This window comes from Indicator indicator, chromosome 7 (assembly GCF_027791375.1).
Source record: "Indicator indicator isolate 239-I01 chromosome 7, UM_Iind_1.1, whole genome shotgun sequence".
NCBI classification, from domain to species: Eukaryota; Metazoa; Chordata; class Aves; order Piciformes; family Indicatoridae; genus Indicator; species Indicator indicator.
The window spans coordinates 4,251,816-4,269,114 of NC_072016.1; the positions used below are offsets into that span (position 1 = coordinate 4,251,816).

At 46.6% G+C, this 17,299-nt stretch overlaps 1 protein-coding gene across 1 annotated transcript; it reads left to right on the forward strand.

The window, feature by feature from the left end:
• Positions 1–5,101: 5,101 nt before the first annotated feature.
• VAX1 (ventral anterior homeobox 1) lies at positions 5,102–9,729 on the forward strand. Its single transcript, XM_054382516.1, has 3 exons — positions 5,102–5,339; positions 7,209–7,396; positions 9,178–9,729. Exons 1-3 carry the CDS (start codon positions 5,102–5,104, stop codon positions 9,727–9,729), a joined length of 978 nt encoding a protein of 325 aa, XP_054238491.1.
• The last annotated feature ends 7,570 nt before the right edge of the window (positions 9,730–17,299 follow it).

Below are 17,299 nucleotides of genomic sequence, written 5' to 3' on the forward strand. Positions count from 1 at the left end.
CATTGGAAACAACCAGAGAAACATTAAAACCCAAGGTACCAGTTCATGTTCCCTGTGCTAAAGTATCCCCAGAAAAACATGCCTAGCAGGTGCCTGCTAAAAGCATCTGTAAATTCAAAAGCAAGTAATTTGCTTAAAAATACTTAGGCAAAATAGTGGAAGTAAAATCTACTTAGGACTATCAAACACAGAGATAGGTCTTCTAGTTCAGAAGATCTCTGAGCCATGCTTTTTTAGCTGAGGGTGAGAAAGGGTGCTGGGAAAGCTTTTACTCCTCTTCTTACCTTTATCCTGGCTGGGCAGCACAGGATGCCTGTGGCAGATAGCAGAGCAGGTTGTCAGATGTTTAGATTAACCCACCTGTCTGTTGGTGCTGGGCTGGCCCCATTTTTCTCTTCAGCTAAGACCTGTAAACACCCACGAAAGATAGAGTCTATTAGGAGGACTCTGTAATGCAGAGATTGCCAAGGAGGGCAAGAGGTGACTCTCTGAGCAGACAAAAGCTGGTAGCCGTAAGGAATATTGTTTGGTTAGGATTCCATGTTATATAGTAAATTAAGTGAATTAAACACAGGAACCATTTGATGAATCTTTTAACTCCAAGCATATGCCCTGAAGCTCAGTAGCAATTTAGCACCATGCTCAGACTCCTTGGCATGCAAGCCTTCAAGAGAATTTAGGCCAGAAATATTTCTTTGTCAAAGAAGAGTTCAGGAAGTAGCAGCGATGATGACTGTCTTTCCTGCCCATCAAATAGACAAAATAATAGATGTAGTGACAGTCAATGAGGAAAAAAACTCAATCAGCCAAAAAACCCCAACAAACCAACAAATCAGTCTTCCATATGCTAATGCAAACTAATAAAACTGTATTTTCAAAGCAAGAAGAAAGTCTCCATGGCAAAGAACAGTCAGGGAGTGCCTGCATAGTGTGCTGAGTCATTCTTAAGCACTGTTTGCATGGAAAAGAGGTAACTCCTAATCTGCTTATCCAGAGGCATGCAAGTGTAGATGTAAGCATGCTGAAGCTACAGAGATCCTTGGGTTACTACAGGAAGAAGCAGACATATCATCTCCTGAAAAGAACATACTATTTGAGAGTGCTTTATTTAAAGTCTGTTGTGGAAAAATTAGAAGAGAATATCTGAAAGGAATTTTAGGCTAATAAAAATGTTGACTTCATACATGGCAGAGATTGGAATTTCCTGATGCTGTTCTGGACTTTGCTATTTGTTGCAGATGAGCAGACCTCAAGTAAAGCAACTGAGCCATGTGTGGATAGACTTGTCTGCTCACTCTAAGTTTTCTGCAGGATTAGTCTAATTATTTGAATTTCCTGATCTTCAGCAGTACTGTGTTCTTAATGTGTGAAAGCATATTTAACTGATTTAATAGAGGAAAGCCTTTTTATAGCACTGATTTCTATGAACAAAAAGGGGGTTGCAATGCATTACACATGCAGAACAAAATTCCCCTGACCTTTACTGAGCTTTGGATCAAGTCCTTGTTGTAATTAAATACACACACACACAAAAAAAAGCCAGATTAACACACAAATACAATATTTAATCTCCAGATACTTTGCTTCAAACAGTGTAATTGAGTTCAATAGCTCCATGTTTATTATTGTGGCCTGTGCCTAGACATTAGCACCACGAAAAACATGGGGGGAAACGTCACACACATACTCCCACACACCTATGTAAATATAATTATAATTGCTCTCTGTATTTCACAGTAGACCTTTTGTGGGCAGCATTATGCCTATTCTGACACAAAATACCTGTTATGTAAAAAAACATGTTTTTAATACAACTTTGTTTTAGCACTAAACAAACCTGGCATGCAATCATAGAATCATTTAGGCTGGGAACGGCCATTAAGACCATGGAGTTGAGGCAGGGACTGTTGATTCCATCTTGCCTATGCATGTATACACATATATATGTTTATGTACTTCACACAGCAAAGCTTACACGAACTCATACCTCAGCCACATGAAGAATGTCCTCACTAATCAGCATCCACTTGTTGCACTTCCTCTGAAAGGACCAAATCCTTCTTAAATGTACTGTTTCACGAGCATCCCTTCACACAACAGGATTTTGCACAGCACTGCAAATCCAGGGAGAAAATGAACTCATTCCATCCTCTCTCTATATCTGCATGAAGCCTTGCACAATGAGGCTGTGATTTATTTGGGGCCCCTGGGTATGACTGCCATAGAAGTAGTGACTAATAACAACAGACCAGCAGAGATTGCTGAGATGCATTGGCTGCAAGGAAAAATAAAATGTGGTCCAAATGACATTCTACCTTTAGTTGTATGCATAAATATAGCTGAAATGATAGGACTTAATGACAATCTTAGAGACACCTCAGACTCAATCTGACTTTTTAGGAAATGGTAATGAAAATAAATTATTCTGTAATTAGTGGGGAAATGACCAAAATTCAAGATTTCTGCTAAAGGCAGCTCATTGAAATGTAGCTATGAACAGTCATCTTTGTCTTTTTCTTTTTTTCTTCATTTTCCCCTTTCCTTTCCTTTCCTTTCCTTTCCTTTCCTTTCCTTTCCTTTCCTTTCCTTTCCTTTCCTTTCCTTTCCTTTCCTTTCCTTTCCTTTCCTTTCCTTTCCTTTCCTTTCCTTTCCTTTCCTTTCCTTTCCTTTCCTTTCCTCTCCTTTCCTCTCCTTTCCTCTCCTTTCCTCTCCTTTCCTCTCCTTTCCTCTCCTTTCCTCTCCTTTCCTCTCCTTTCCTCTCCTTTCCTCTCCTTTCCTCTCCTTTCCTTTCCTTTCCTTTCCTTTCCTTTCCTTTCCTTTCCTTTCCTTTCCTTTCCTTTCCTTTCCTTTCCTTTCCTCTCCTTTCCTTTCCTTTCCTTTCCTTTCCTTTCCTTTCCTCTCCTTTCCTCTCCTTTCCTCTCCTTTCCTCTCCTTTCCTCTCCTTTCCTCTCCTTTCCTTCCCTTTCCTTCCCTTTCCTTCCCTTTCCTTTCCTTTCCTTTCCTTTCCTTTCCTTTCCTTTCCTTTCCTGTCCTTTCCTTTCCTTTCCTTTCCTTTCCTTTCCTTTCCTTTCCTTTCCTTTCCTTTCCTTCTCTTATTTCCACTTCCTTTCCCCTCTTTTCTTTCCCCTTCCTTCTCTTCTTTCTTCTCCCTTCTTATCTTGCCATCCCCGAATCTCCTGTTTATGGCAATTAGACCCCAGCACTGGGTTACACCATCTTGGACAAAGAGTTGGTCCTGCGGAGCAAGGGCAGTTACTCCTCCAGCAGGAGCAGGATGAGGCCAGTGGGGCTGAGCAGCCCTGACAAGGGTGCCACATTCTGCTCGTACCCATCGATACTGCCTGCAGTAAAGCGTGCACCTCCTTTAGCCTGCTTCAGGTGGGGAAAATTCCCAGGCATCGGCCCAGGCAGGCAGAGGACCGAGGCAGAGAGGAACACGCCTGATGGATACTCCAGCGAAAAATTCTCAGGGAAAATTCTTTCTCTCCCTCTCAGGCCCCTAAACTCTTTGTGAATGGGGCCAGTGCAACATGTGGCCTTTCACCTCACCCAAGAACCACTGCCAGACAGCCACACTCAGAGAATTGTTTGTTAATAGTCCAATTAGATAATTGCCATCTTTCACTCCTTTTGCTCTACATTTCCCATAAAGGAATGAATAAGGAGAGCAGCATGAAGAGGGCTTCTGCCCTGCAAGGTGACAAGAAGGACTGGAGCATGCTCTTTGCACAAGGCCATTTGCTTGAATTGAATCATTGTAGCCTAATCAATGGTCTTATTGGATTACTGGCTGTTGCGGTTCTCCAAGATATTGTAGCAGAAACAATGAAATAGCTAGAGTAAAACTTTTTTCTCCTTTAGTGGATCATGCAGTTGAGATTTTTCACGGGCTATCTCTCTCTCTCTTTCTCTCCCTCCTTCCTCCCTCCCTCCCTCTCTCTCTCTTTCTCCCCCTCTCCCTTTCTCCCCCCTCCTGGATCCACTGCACACAAAGCTGGCTTTTTTTTTTCCTTTTTTTTTTTTTTCAATGAGCAGGCTCTGCGAATAGGTTCAGTGTTTGTGAAGGTGCAGAATTAGCACACACACATGCACGCACACATACACACAGAGGGAGAAGCACAAAAAGCAAGTATCGGGACTGAAATAAGGAGAGGTAGGACTTTAAGATGGCTGTCTGTGGGGAGATGTGTTAAGGAGGATTTCTGCTGGCCAAGATAACCTGCTTCCTTGGAGAGATCTGCTTGGAGGAAGAACTTTTTTTCCTGTATGCGAGCTGGGGATCTGTTTGTTTGTTTAGAACTCAGGGGGTTGCTTTTTTTTCCCACCCCCCTACAACTGCATTTTTCCAGCCTTTCCGAGCAGCTTTATTCAGATTTATTTGCCGTGCTTTGGAGAAAGCCACTATATAATCGGGAGGTCAAAGGCATGCTGAAGAAAGTTAATAATGGCTGCTAATGGTGCTAACAATTCAGGGTGAATCTTGTCAAAAGTTTTTTTTTTTCCCCTCTCCCCCCCCTTTTTTTTCCTTTTTTTTTTTTTTTTTTTTCTTTCTGGAAGTCTCAGTCTTTTGATTGTGTGTTTCCTGAAAGCAAGACCAATCATTTCAGTTTATTCACTGGCTAAACTCTACTTGATTGGGGACAAGCACACAAACCATCCATTACGATCTGATATATTATCCAAACAATTTAGTGTATTCATGAGGTAACCTAAATGTGGAGGCTGCAAAATTACCCGTAATCAATTGAAACAGCGAGTGCGCGTCCCTCTGTGTCTAACAACTACATGTCTCTGTAATAAGGCAGACATTAAATCATTTTAGAGTTGTACTGTTGAGTACCTGATCACTGGGCGCTCTGGGAAGCTGGACAGTCACATTAGGACGTTGGGACTGAGGAAGACGCTGCTTTTCCAGTGGGATAAAACCCGACCTTCCTTACTCAAGGTGCTTTACAGATCCCCACCGATCTGACCCTAAGCCGTGCAATATCCAGCATAGACTTCGTCTTCTTCTACTCTTCTATAATATTTTTTTTTTTTTTTGTGGTGGTGGCTGTTTTTTTTTTTTTTTTCTGCTTGTGTTTTGTTTTTATTGCACTACATGTTTGGGAAACAAGACAAAATGGACGTTAGATGCAGTTCAGAGACTGAAGCTAACCGAGTCTCGAAGAACGGACATAAAGAGGGCAAGGAAGGCAAAGGGTCTGAAGGAAATATTTCTACTTCTTTTTTGAAGGATCAGCAAGGGACTTTTTCTGCCTCTGCAGCTACGGAAGATTGTAATAAAAGTAAATCTAGTTCGGCTGATCCCGACTATTGCAGGAGGATCCTAGTTAGAGGTATGAGTTTGAGGTATTTCGCGGGGGAAGGCGGCGGGGGGGGGGGGTGGGGGGGGGTGGGAGGTGGGGGGGAAGGTGAGCAGTGTTCGCGTCCGGGAGATGTGTGTATTTGGTTGCTTTGCCTTTGGTCCGTCCCTGGGTTGAAAGCCCTTCCTGCGGCTCCAGGGGGAAACCCCCACACCCTGGTTGGGCTGTGCCCCGCAGCCCCGCTCCGGACCAGTTTTATTTCGGGGAGTTTCGGCCAGCGGCTCGGGGGAAAGTTAAGCCGTAGTGGTTCCTCCCCAGCTTTGCCCCGCTTCGGCCCAAACACACTTCTTCTGCCGTTTTTAGCCTCTTTGGAGGTTTCCTGGGCTGCCCGTCCCCGCGGGGATCCCGACAGAGCCAGCGCTGCCTCGGAGGGGCCGAGGCTCTGTACCACCGGCCGAGCGCGCTTCTTCCGCGCCCGCGCATCCCGCCACTGCTCCGTACAATAGCGTGGGGCTGCGGCCTCGCCCGGCTCCCGGAGCAGGCAGGAAAGTCCTCTCCGGAAGATAGGAGTTCCCTCTAGCCCCCTTCTCTCCGCGACCAGCACATCGGCAGAAAAAGAGGTTTTAAAATAACCAGCAGACATAAAATTAACGGAGGGACGACGAAGGGCTTCTCAATTATTTTTTAAAACAGTTATACGTTTTCCTCAACCTTCGTCTCCCTCCAAAGCTAAACTAGTTAAATCATTCTATTCCTATCCCCTCAATAGGAAAACAAAACAAAACAAAACAAAACCAAAAACATTACCTAAAGAAATTTCGGTTTTATTAAGGTGCGTTTCGGGGGAGAAGGAAGAGAACAGAATCAGACTGAAATTAGTGCGATGCAGGCCTTGTAAACAATAATTAATCCTTGCGCGACCGATTGACCCAAAGAGAGGTCAGATTAAAATGATGTGGTTGTCTCTGATTGAAAAAGTACCGAGGAGGTAAAATTACAGAAAGCAAAGTTGGGAAAGCTTTAATGTAACCTGAATCTGACTCTAGGTTGACAGTCGTGTTAATAAGATTTGTCCCGCTTTCTTTCGGTCGGGGTTACCAGAAAAGAGAGGTTTCTGCGGGCTGTTTGGTGACTTGGTTTGGGTTTGGTTTGTTTCGTCTTTTGTTTTTTTTCCCTTTCCTTCTTTTCTCTCCTCCTTCCTCTTGTCCTTGCCAAAACCCTACATCAGCGGCTGCAGCGATGCTTTCCCGGGATACTGGGTGGGCCGGAGGTGTCCCCATATTCTCAGTGGGCAGGCAGCCAGCTCGGGGACAGCGCTGTCTGTGCCCTTAAAGCTCCTACCTGCTCCTTTTCGCATTGGAATCTTATTCTAAATAATCATCGTCATCATCATAATAATAATCATAATAATAAAGAGGCTTTATATTTTCGGGGGCGGTGGGGTGTGTGTGGCGGCTTCCACCAAACCCTAACCCTAACCCGGAGCCCGGGGGGAACAAAGAGTAGCCCTGCACTCCAAGCACAAAGCCCGGCCTGGAGGGTCTCTCCCCAGCTTCCTGGCGGGGCCGTGGGTGATGTCGCAGTGTCGTTCCAGCAGTACAATATATTCAAGCCAATTTTCAAATGGGCTAAGGGGATTATTTCCAGAGCCCTAGGCCCCTGCCGCCCCCTCCTTCCTTCTCTGTTTGTTTTTGTTGTGTTTTGGTTTTTGTTTTTTTTTCCTTCCTTGGGTGCAGTGGCTAGGTGCAGTGCTCGGTCTGAAGGGCACTGGTGGTTGACCCTTCCCTCGGAAAGGTTAAAGAAAGGGAGGGGAAAAAAATGAGGAGAGGAAAAAAGAAACAACACAACAAAAAAAGAGGAGTGTTGCATGGGTGTAAAGCTGACTGCGCGTTTCTTTGCTAGATGCCAAAGGTTCAATCAGAGAGATTATTCTGCCTAAGGGGCTCGATCTGGACCGTCCCAAGCGGACCCGCACCTCCTTCACGGCCGAGCAGCTCTACCGCCTGGAGATGGAGTTCCAGCGCTGCCAGTACGTCGTGGGGAGGGAGCGCACCGAGCTCGCCCGCCAGCTCAATCTCTCCGAGACTCAGGTAGCCCCAGAGGGACGGGGAGCCCCGGCCACCCTGCCCTGTCCTCCCCTGCTCCGCGCCGACCCCCAGCTCCCTGCCGCGGGACCTCGGCCTGACCTGGCCCGACCGTCTCCACTGCGCGCCTCTTGCGCGCCACCGCACAGGCCCCGGCAGCTGCCGAGCAGAGGCGCGGGCCTGCTGGAGGGGCTGAGGCAGTCCCCTACGTGCCCACGAGTGTCTGGTCAGTGGGGCCCTCTGCTCGGCGAGTGACCTATAACTGTGTGAGGCCGTGGAAGTGGAAGCCCCGGCCAGGGGCTCTTGGCGAAGAGGGGTCTCGTAGCAGGTTGCCTAAACCCGCACACAGCCCCTGTGGGCTGTTCCTGTGGCTGCATGGGTCTGTGCACGGCGAGGCGGCCCGGACCCAGGGGTCCGCGGGAGCTTGGCCACGAAGCCAAAGGCCTTTCCGGACCGGGGTGCGGGTCCCACCACTGCCGGCCCGAGGGACTCCGCCCTGAGCCTTCGGGGCTCGGTGGTCCGGACCCCACCGTGCCAACTGCCCCCGGGTGTGGAGATGCGCGGCTGCGGAGAAGCGAGGAGAGGCCAAGCTGCTCCCAACCCGCAGCAAGCGGAATACAGCTGCTAAAACCCGGGGAAAGGAAGGTTGTCACCTTCCCCTGGGGGCTGCTGAGTTCGAGACGTTTGGTCTGAGTGCTCTTTCCCGGGCAAAAGAGATTCGGGACAGAACTGGACTTCGGCCTGTATTTTGGGTCCTTGTATTTCCAAGGGGCAGAATTGCCCCTTCATCCTGCAGGGCAGAGCGGCCGATGGCCTTCAGGCAGGCTGAAACTATGCAAGAGTGTGGGGAAGTGTTGAAAAAGAACAAATTTCTCAAAGCCGGTTTCCTATTTCTGCAGAATATCATACAACAATAAATTGCCCTGACAGCCTAATTAGCTTTTTGCTTTCCCTTGCCGCATAGGATTGCCAAATTCAACAGCTCGCAGGTTGCAGAAACAGCCATGGATGTGTTTTAGGTTGTTTTGGGGCTTGCTGATGTTCTGGGTTAGGTTGTTTGGGGGTTGGTTTTGTTTTGAAGGGGAGGTTTGTTTGTTTTGGTGGTTGTTGGGGTGGGTTTTGTTTGTTTGTTTTTGGTTTTGTTGTTTTTATCGAGGAGCATCCAATATTCCTTTTAAGATATTTAAAATGGATGCATGAGAAGGGGATAGAGACTGTGTGGGCCGGGAGACTGTGAAAGAAGAGCTGTTTTTAACCTCAGGAACGGCAGCTGGCCTTGAGCGGGCAACAGCAGCAGAGGCAGCGTGCGAGGACCATGGGAGCTGGGCGACGGCGCGGTTGCCGCTGCCGGTCCGGCCCCGGGGCTCCGGCTGAGCTGGTTTACTTTAAAGCGGTATGGGAAGGGCTGGATCCGGCTCCCAGGGAACTACTGGCGTGCGGTATGCTAAAGGGAAGCGGTTCAGGCTGAAGATACAGTGCGGCAAAAAAAAGCTAAGGGCTCCCGAGATTCCCCTCTGCTCCTCCAGGGCGCACCCCGAAAAGCGGATCAGTCAGGTTTGGGGGTATAAGGAACGGAGGCTTTGTGCGTTTTTAAAAGCTTTGCGTTAACAAGTGCTTGCCTGGAGCTCTCCCGCCCCCCCCCCCCCGCCCCTCCCGGCCGCCCCCCGTTCCCGCAGCCTTCCCCCCCTTCTGCGCCGCGAAGCTGTGCCGGGATCCCGGGGCACCTGGCGGGGGGCTCCCGTCCCACCCCGCCCCGTTGACCCTGCCTTTCTCCCCGGCCTCTGCAGGTCAAGGTCTGGTTCCAGAACCGGCGCACCAAGCAGAAAAAGGACCAGGGCAAGGACTCCGAGCTGCGGTCGGTGGTGTCCGAGACGGCCGCCACCTGCAGCGTCCTGCGGCTGCTGGAGCAAGGCCGGCTGCTCTCCCCGCCGGGACTGCCTGGCCTCCTGCCGCCCTGTGCCACCGGAGCCCTGGGCTCGGCGCTGCGCGGGCCCGGCCTGGCACCGGGCAGCGGCAGCGCGGCGGCGGCGGCAGCAGCTGCGGCGGCTCCCACCGGCGGCTCCCCGCACCCGCCTGCCGCCAGCAGCGCGGCGGTACCCCCCCCGCCAGCAGCGCTGCACGGTGCGGCCGCCGCCGGGCACGGGCTGTTCGGGCTGCCGGTGCCCGCGCTGCTGGGCTCAGTGGCCGGCCGACTCTCCTCCGCCGCGCCCCTCGCCGTGGCCGGCTCGCTGGCGGGCAACTTGCAGGAACTGTCGGCCCGCTACCTGAGCTCATCCGCCTTCGAGCCCTACTCCCGGACCAACAATAAAGAAAGCGCTGAGAAAAAAGCACTGGACTGACTCTAAGTAACTTCCCCGTATTTATATTTATAGTCTCTATTTGTGGCGGTATTTATGGGACGGGCGGCGCGGCGGCCTGCCGGCAGCCCCCTCCCTTGCCGCCGCCTCCAGAGCCCCGCGGCGCGGTTCCCTCCGCGGGCCGGTGCGGAGCGGAGCGGGGAGGAGAGAGGGGCCCCGGAGCCCGTGGGGCGAGGCGGCGGCCGGGGTCGGGGCGCGGCGAGGAGCCTGCGGGGCTGCCCCCGCGGCTCTCCCTGCCCCGCCGGCCCGGGGGTCAGTCTGTCCGTTCGGGGGGAGGGGGGTTGTCTGTCTGTTCGTTTGCTTTGACACCGTTAGGAAAGGGACGGAGAGGGAGAGCGGACGGGGTGCGGCCTGGACGGGCTCCTTCAGATCGGCAATAGCCAATGTCGAGAAAGGGACAAGAATTTCGGAGAGAGGAAGATAGCCTCTTCAGTGACTCCTACTCACAAAGGTTTGGGGGCTTCACCTGCGGCCCCCATTTCGCCAACACCCAATGCACTTCCATCCCCGGTAACGTTCTTGCCATTTGTCCTTAATACCAGCCAGGAAAACGTCCAGCAACTCTTTTCTTTTTTCACGATAAACCTTGAATGTGGGAAGGGTTAGGACGGACTGCCTTGGAAATACACACACGAAGCGGGGAGACAGAAGCCAGTGGCTGCAGAGATTTTAAGTAAAACTGGCTCTCCCTTCCAGATAACACAACGCCCCCTTTTTTTCTCGTTTCTTTTCTTTTCTTTTCTTTTTTTTTTTTTGTTTTGTTTTGTTTTGTTCCCTTTTTGGCATTCCCACGGGCTAGTCCTGCGGACCTTATCTGCAAAAGCAAATCTGCAGATAAATAATGGAAGTCGCGACCCAGATCTGTTGCGATGGTAACTTTTCTTATTATTATTTCTAATTCTTTTTTTAAAAAATATTTTTCCAAATAATTTCTATGTGCATCTAAATAATAATAATAATAAATCTTTAGCCTTCCTCCTAAAATAACCATCTTGTATATCGCTCATGTTTCATTTAAAACGATCGAAAAATATGAAAAGCGTATCTTTTAATGTTATTTTTGTACTTTAAAATACATCTATGTAACAGTATTATTCCCCCCCGCCCATTTTTCTTCATAATTCTAACTGCTGTTTTCGCCACAAGCATATGTATTTCACCTTCTATTATTTCAGATCGAATATTTCCTGTTCAATTTTGGTACTTGAATTTGCCAGAAAAGGGACACTGTACTTAGATAGTTCTTTGGGGGAAAAGAAAAAAAACCAAAACCCACAAGAATTCTTTACTTTGGTTTTAAGTTTCTTTTCTTTCTTTAAACTTTAACACACGGTGTTTACAAACTGTATAAATCGGTGCCACCAAACTGTAACCAAAAAAAGAAACAACAACAACAAAACAAACCCACACACATTAAAAAAAAAAGGAAAAAAAAAGTGGAATGGTTGCTGTAGTATATAGAATTAATTATAGACCAGAACTGGACAGAAGGAGCTGGACAGAAAGAAAATAGTAATTTTATTGTAAATTATTTACTTCTGAAGTTTCTAGGCAACTAGTTGGAAAAAAAAATAATAATAATGAACGACTCGATCGCTGAGCCCTTGCTACTAACTTTTGTTCTGAATGTTTTGGATATTTGAATGTTTTGTATTTATGTGGTGAGAGTGAAATATATTATATCTATATGATGATGGAATTAGGTGTATTTTCGTCTTGTATTCCTAGCACTCAAATTACCTTCACCTACTATGTGCGCTGCCAAACCCAAAAATTCCTACCCCTGCGTAATTCTCTTGATTTTTAATTTTTAAAAAAATTCATTTTTCGCTTTGAAGACAGAGGGTGGTGGGCAAGGGGAGGAGGGAGGTAGGGGGTGGCGATTAGGTGCATTTCATGGAGAGGGATCTTTTCTTCCTGGGGTAGTTTGGGGCACATTCTCAGTCCCCTTCTGAGCTCCAACCCAGCCCTCCCCATCCCCAGGGCCTGATTTCAGCTCGCCCTTCAGTAAGGAGACAAGCTGGGTGCTTGCTCTGCCAGTAAGGAGGCAAGCTGGGTGCCTGATCTGCCTGGTGCAACCACTGGGCTCCTCTTCCCTGAGCTCCTTCCCCTGCCCATTGTGGGCTCTGGGCCTGGCCGGTGCTTATGAATGCACATGCATGTGTCAACATCCATATACATCTACCTAAGCATATATAAATACACATACATATGTATATTCATATATACTACTGGGAAAAATTATGGGTATTTATAAGCATTTTTGAAACAGCTCTTGCTTCCATCCTGCTTGGCAGCCCAGCTCCAGGAGTCCTTTGCTGGGCAACTGGTGCAGGGCAGGACACATGTTTTCCAGAAGCACCCCCAGCAAGACCCTGGCTCCTCCCGGGCTGCAGTGAGGTATCAAACTGGGGGTCCCCAGGCCCAGCCACCTGTGGCACCATAGCACCTTCCCACAGCTTTCCCCCAGCTAGCCCCTGGTGCAGCCTCTGCTTGGGTTTGCTGTGAGCCTGTCCCAGCTGAGGCAGATGCACTGCTCAAGATTAAGAGGCAAGGATGTGGTGGTAATGGAGATTTGTTGCTTTTATTTTTAAGTGTTTAGAAATGGTCTGGGGAAGGGCAGCTTGTGTGAAGGAGGGTACTGCAAGTGAAATTTAAAGAGGTGACGTTGAAACTCTTGGTAAAGAATGAAAAACTTCAAGGTGAGGGAACGCAGTGTTAAAAAGGAAAGAGCTGAGTGTGGCAAAATGGATCTTCCAGAGAGACCGTGGGAGAGAGGATAATTTTTGGGGCTTGCCTTTCCTCTGTGAACTACACCACATCAGCTGCATCCCTGGACAAAGAGAGGAACCCTGGCCTGCCACCACCCAAACCTTTCCTGGGTTCCCCCGCCCCACATGGGGCTGTTCTGCCTGATGAATTTGCCCTGTCCCACAGGAACCTCCCTGCTGTGGAGATGGGGATACTTCATTGCTCAAATCTGTTCCTGCAGTATGACTCATGGGGAGCACCAGCCAGAGATGTCTCTGGTGCCTTCATCTAAAGAGAGGTTTTCTCTGATAGTCCATTATTTAAACTGGAGAGAGCAGGGGAGTTCCTGCCCATACAAGCACCATGAGGCCCTTTCCCACTATTCACTGGTCTGATCTACAGCCCCAGAGCTGGAGCTATGGTCAGTGTAAGCTCTTTGCTCCTTACTTAAGGCAATTTAAGCTGGTGTGAAGCTAAATTATGGACACTAAAGCAGGAATCCTTATTTTACAGCTTTGCAACCTTCCTCAGTGTACATCTTTATTTTAATTACTATTATCATTAATTGCTTCTGAATATTTCCAAATAAGGATGTGCCCTGGAGTGTGAAGGGGTCTTTTCTAAGCATCAAAGTAAAATAAATACTTCAAGACGTTATTTTTTTTTCCCTGTCTCCTTCAAACATGACCTGTCCCACCTCAGTCCTGGAGGCTGCTTCTGGGCTGAGATCAGAGCAAAAGCTGCAGGCTCTCCACTCCTGTGCAGGGTTATCACACTCCTGTTTCAGTCCCTATTTGAGACTCTGGTCAAAACCTTGGACCCCAACAGGGAGGGAGGCAATTTCTTGCTTCCTTTGAAACTTCCAGCATCTCAAATGCATTGTGTTCCTGGGTGCCTCACCTCCCTCCTTTCTACAGGAGAACAAATTAAGACATGTTAAACTGATTTCTGTAAAAGGGGGAGGGAATATCACCTGTAGCTATGTCTCTGTGTAGCACAAGCTGAAAATCAGACGTGCTCACATCCACACATACAGTGAATCTGAATCAAAATGCTGCCTATAAATAGGAGTCCCCTTTCTTTCTTTTCCTTTTTAATCTTTTTTTTCCCAACTACACCAAAGCTATTCTGAGCTGTGTGCTGCCCAGAGAGCCTGCTTGCTTGTTTTCATTGAAATGCTAAATTTCATTTTACAGGAGCAATGAACACAAACCACCTTCCTGAAGTTACTTGCTGCTGAAAGGTTTTGTTGCCTTTCATGCGATATCTTTATTTGTGCTATCGCTGCAGCACCTGAGCTCAAATCGAGGAATACTGAGCTCATGCAGAGGGAGAGTGTGTGAGTGTGAGGGATGGGAATATTTAGTAGGAGAGCAAGTAAATGCAATATGGATCTATCTCCAGCCTGTTTTTTAAAAGACAATCACAAAGTACTTCTGTGGCAGGCAGACTTCATCAAACTTTCTTTTAGCAGCAGCTACACACAGGACTTTGGGTGTGCAAGCAAATAACAAAGGCTGAAGGCAGCGTTGGTTGTTTCAGTTTGTTCAGCTTAACCCAAGGGATATTTTCACAGGTACATGGGCAGAATGGCTGGTCCTGTGGTTCTCAGGAAGGCAAAACTCCCAGGATCAGCTTCAGAGCACTCAGGGTGAACACAAAACAATGTTAGTCAGGTCCATGTAGGGAAAAGAGGAATTAGTCTATTTAGAAGGTTTTTTTCAAAAGCATTTGCCCACCCACTTAACATAGGCCCTGCTTTATTCGCTGCTCCTCCATAACCCTCATGCCAGGGATTAGTGCAGCCCCTGACCACTTTGTCTCCATTTGCAACCCTGTCATCAGCCCAAGATACATGACCTTGTGACATGTAAAAAAGCACATGAGGTCCCTGATTAACTTTGGAGTATTTTATTTCTTTAGAGAAAAGAAAAACACTTCAAAAGAATAACTCTTGAACAGAATCAAGTCACAGCCACTGGCAAGTGTTTAACAAAATTGCCAGGGAAGCTAAAGTGAAATCTGGCAATGTGATGCTGTCCGTGCAGCAGCTGTAATATAAACTGTGACCCCAGACATAGCTGTAGTCCAGAGGGCTTGGCTGGCAGCAGCCAACATGAAACATTTCTGACTCAGATGAAAGAACTCTCTAATAAACAATTAACTCTTCATCTTTCTGCTACTAATAATTGCTGAGAAACTTACGCACAGTGTTTATTATCTGCCTATATGGAATTGTTACTCTTGCTGCTGCTCTTCTTATCTGTGTGAGTGACTGATTCTAATTTGAATATTAAGTTTTAAACATTTCTAGTGGAGTGAGTTCCACAATCATCTAAAGAACAAAAACTATTATATTTTGCATATTCATTTCCTACTTTTGTTAACAAGAATAGCCTTAAGTTCTGTCATTAGAAGCAGCTGAATAGATGTTCCCAAGCTACCTTCTACAACCACATCTTTTTAATTCTCTTTCACTGTTGCCTCTTCTTCTTCATCTCCTTTCTACATGAACAATCAAAATCATTTCAACTTCTTTTCATACACAGTTCTTGCAAACTGCACCTAATATAACTGTTTGTCAAGAGGTGCTGCCTTTTCTTTCTTATTCTCCCTGTGAAAAAAAAAAAAAAACAAGAAACCCAACAAAGCAATAAATTCTCAGAGCCTTTTTCTCTTCAGCTATCTGCAGCCCATTCTTCTGTTTGCTCCCCCACTGCTGTGAGCAATGATGAAAACATCACACTGGAAAGGATTCTCCCAGAATACAAACCTTTGCCTGACACCTGGTGTTATTGCCAATGGAGAAGACCGGACCACAGGCCTCATCTGCTGGGCTGCCACAGCCTGGGAAGATGAAAGGCATTTTCCCTCTTTCTGCTGAAGCAGCCAGCCAAGGAACCAGACGCAGCAGAGAACAGGTAAGACAGCTCAATTCACACTAGGCTGGTCCACAAAATTTGTCCCAGAACAGGGTACATCTATCTGGTAGAAACCTTTTCTTGCAACCCAGCAGAACATGACTGAAGGTACATGAAAAAGGGAAAGTGATTTTTCAATTCTGTCCCAAAAAGAAAAGAAAATGAATCCTAACAGGAACTGGAATGCTTCTGAGGTGAGCAACTCTTACAAATCCAGTGATCCTCTTTCTATTAGCCTGGCTGCATAGGGATCAATCTGGAGAAAATTTTTCAAAGGAAATTTCACGAAGTGCTTGTCCTTTAAAATTAATTTCCACAGTTCTCTTTGCCTTATTTTAGCACACAGAAAAGACAGGGAGGTAGAAAGAAACTTAATCTGGCAAGCATCAGGTTGGCAAGTCAGGATCTGTGGCTTCAGGGATTCAGACTGGAAGCTGGACAGCCAGAACAGAGAGACAGATGAGGAAGGTTACTAAAACCACACCCAGGTAAAAGTTAAAGATAACCATATGAAAGGTCAAATAAAATAAGTCCTCATCTTGACTACAAAAATGCTGTTAGAGAGAAAAGCAAGCAAAGGACAAAAGACAGTAGAAAACAATTGGAGATTGGAATAATCCCCCCAGGAAAGTGGTGAATTACCCAAGACTGGACATTTTTAAGATCCAGATGAACAGGGTGCTGGATTATCTTGTCTAGACCGTGCTTTTGCCAAGAAAGATTGGACCAATTGATCTTTGAGGTACTTTTCAACCTGGTATTCTATAATTCTGTGATGAAAATGGTGTGTATACAGAAGCATGGAAAGATATCCTCACGTCTTAGCTCCTAGCCTGAAATTAAGAACAGGAGATCAGTTCTTGTTTCTACCAGAATTTCTATCTGATCCTAAGAACAATGCTAATCACTGGTCAGGTAGCTTCTTGCTGTTCTTCCTCTGAAATGGGAATACTGATACTCATCTAAACCTACAGAGCAGGTATCAGTATATACTCTTGCTTCAATGAAGGACAGGCAGAATTCTGACCAAAGATTTAACAGCTGTCGTAGTCAAGTCCAATTCATTGTTTGCAGTTAGTCCCTCTCATTAGTCCTGATCTTTCTTCCTTCCCCTCTTTTCCCATTTGGTTTCTTTAATGTAAACCTCTAAATTGTTCCTCCCGCTAGTTAGTCATAATCTCTTTGAGGCCTCTAAACGATTTCATAAACCAAATCCTAAGTGGAAATCAGAAGTAGGCAGGAGAATAAAGTGTCTGTTGCCATACAGAGCTAAAAAGGGATAAATAGGCAATCCCAGGCATCCTGAGTGCACACTGTAAGATAAATTCTATACTTCTCTGGACATAGCATTGAGGACATCCTCAAGACCAGATAATTACTGAGATGAATTAGTAAATAAGAACCCATTTCATCAGGTGTTGAGGGATACTTTAATTATGCTCAGGCTTCAAATGGGAAACTTTATACCATGGTCACAGCTGTTAAAACAACAGAGCCTTATGGAAGCAATCTTGGATTACCAGCCCCTTGAAGTGAAACATTTTTTAATGAAAGGGATTATGTTTATTATTTCTAAGTGCATTGTATCTTGTTAGATATACTTGCTGACATTATTATTTGCCAAGAGAACTGATATTTTCTCCACTTAAATGTGTTTGCATGCATATTTAATACTTTCTTCCACTGGCATAGTTCTAATATAACAGGGAAAATAGTGTGAGAGACACTAATCAGTTTCCAGATCTTAAGAAACTTGATGTATTTGTTCCTCTCCCATTTGTCAATTCTCCTTCAGATCCCTTGTCACATGGAGTTTAAATGGTGTTTTACAAGAAGATGATGTCCATAAGTGGTACAGCAACTTACTGCCTTCAGTCTTA

Excerpts from the sequence above, each read along its gene's own strand:
- VAX1 (XM_054382516.1), top strand. The coding sequence starts at position 5,102 with ATGTTTGGGAAACAAGACAAAATGGACGTTAGATGCAGTTCAGAGACT. Across the intron at positions 5,340-7,208 it reads CAGGAGGATCCTAGTTAGAG|ATGCCAAAGGTTCAATCAGA; the intron begins GTATGAGTTTGA and ends TTTCTTTGCTAG. Across the intron at positions 7,397-9,177 it reads TCAATCTCTCCGAGACTCAG|GTCAAGGTCTGGTTCCAGAA; the intron begins GTAGCCCCAGAG and ends CGGCCTCTGCAG.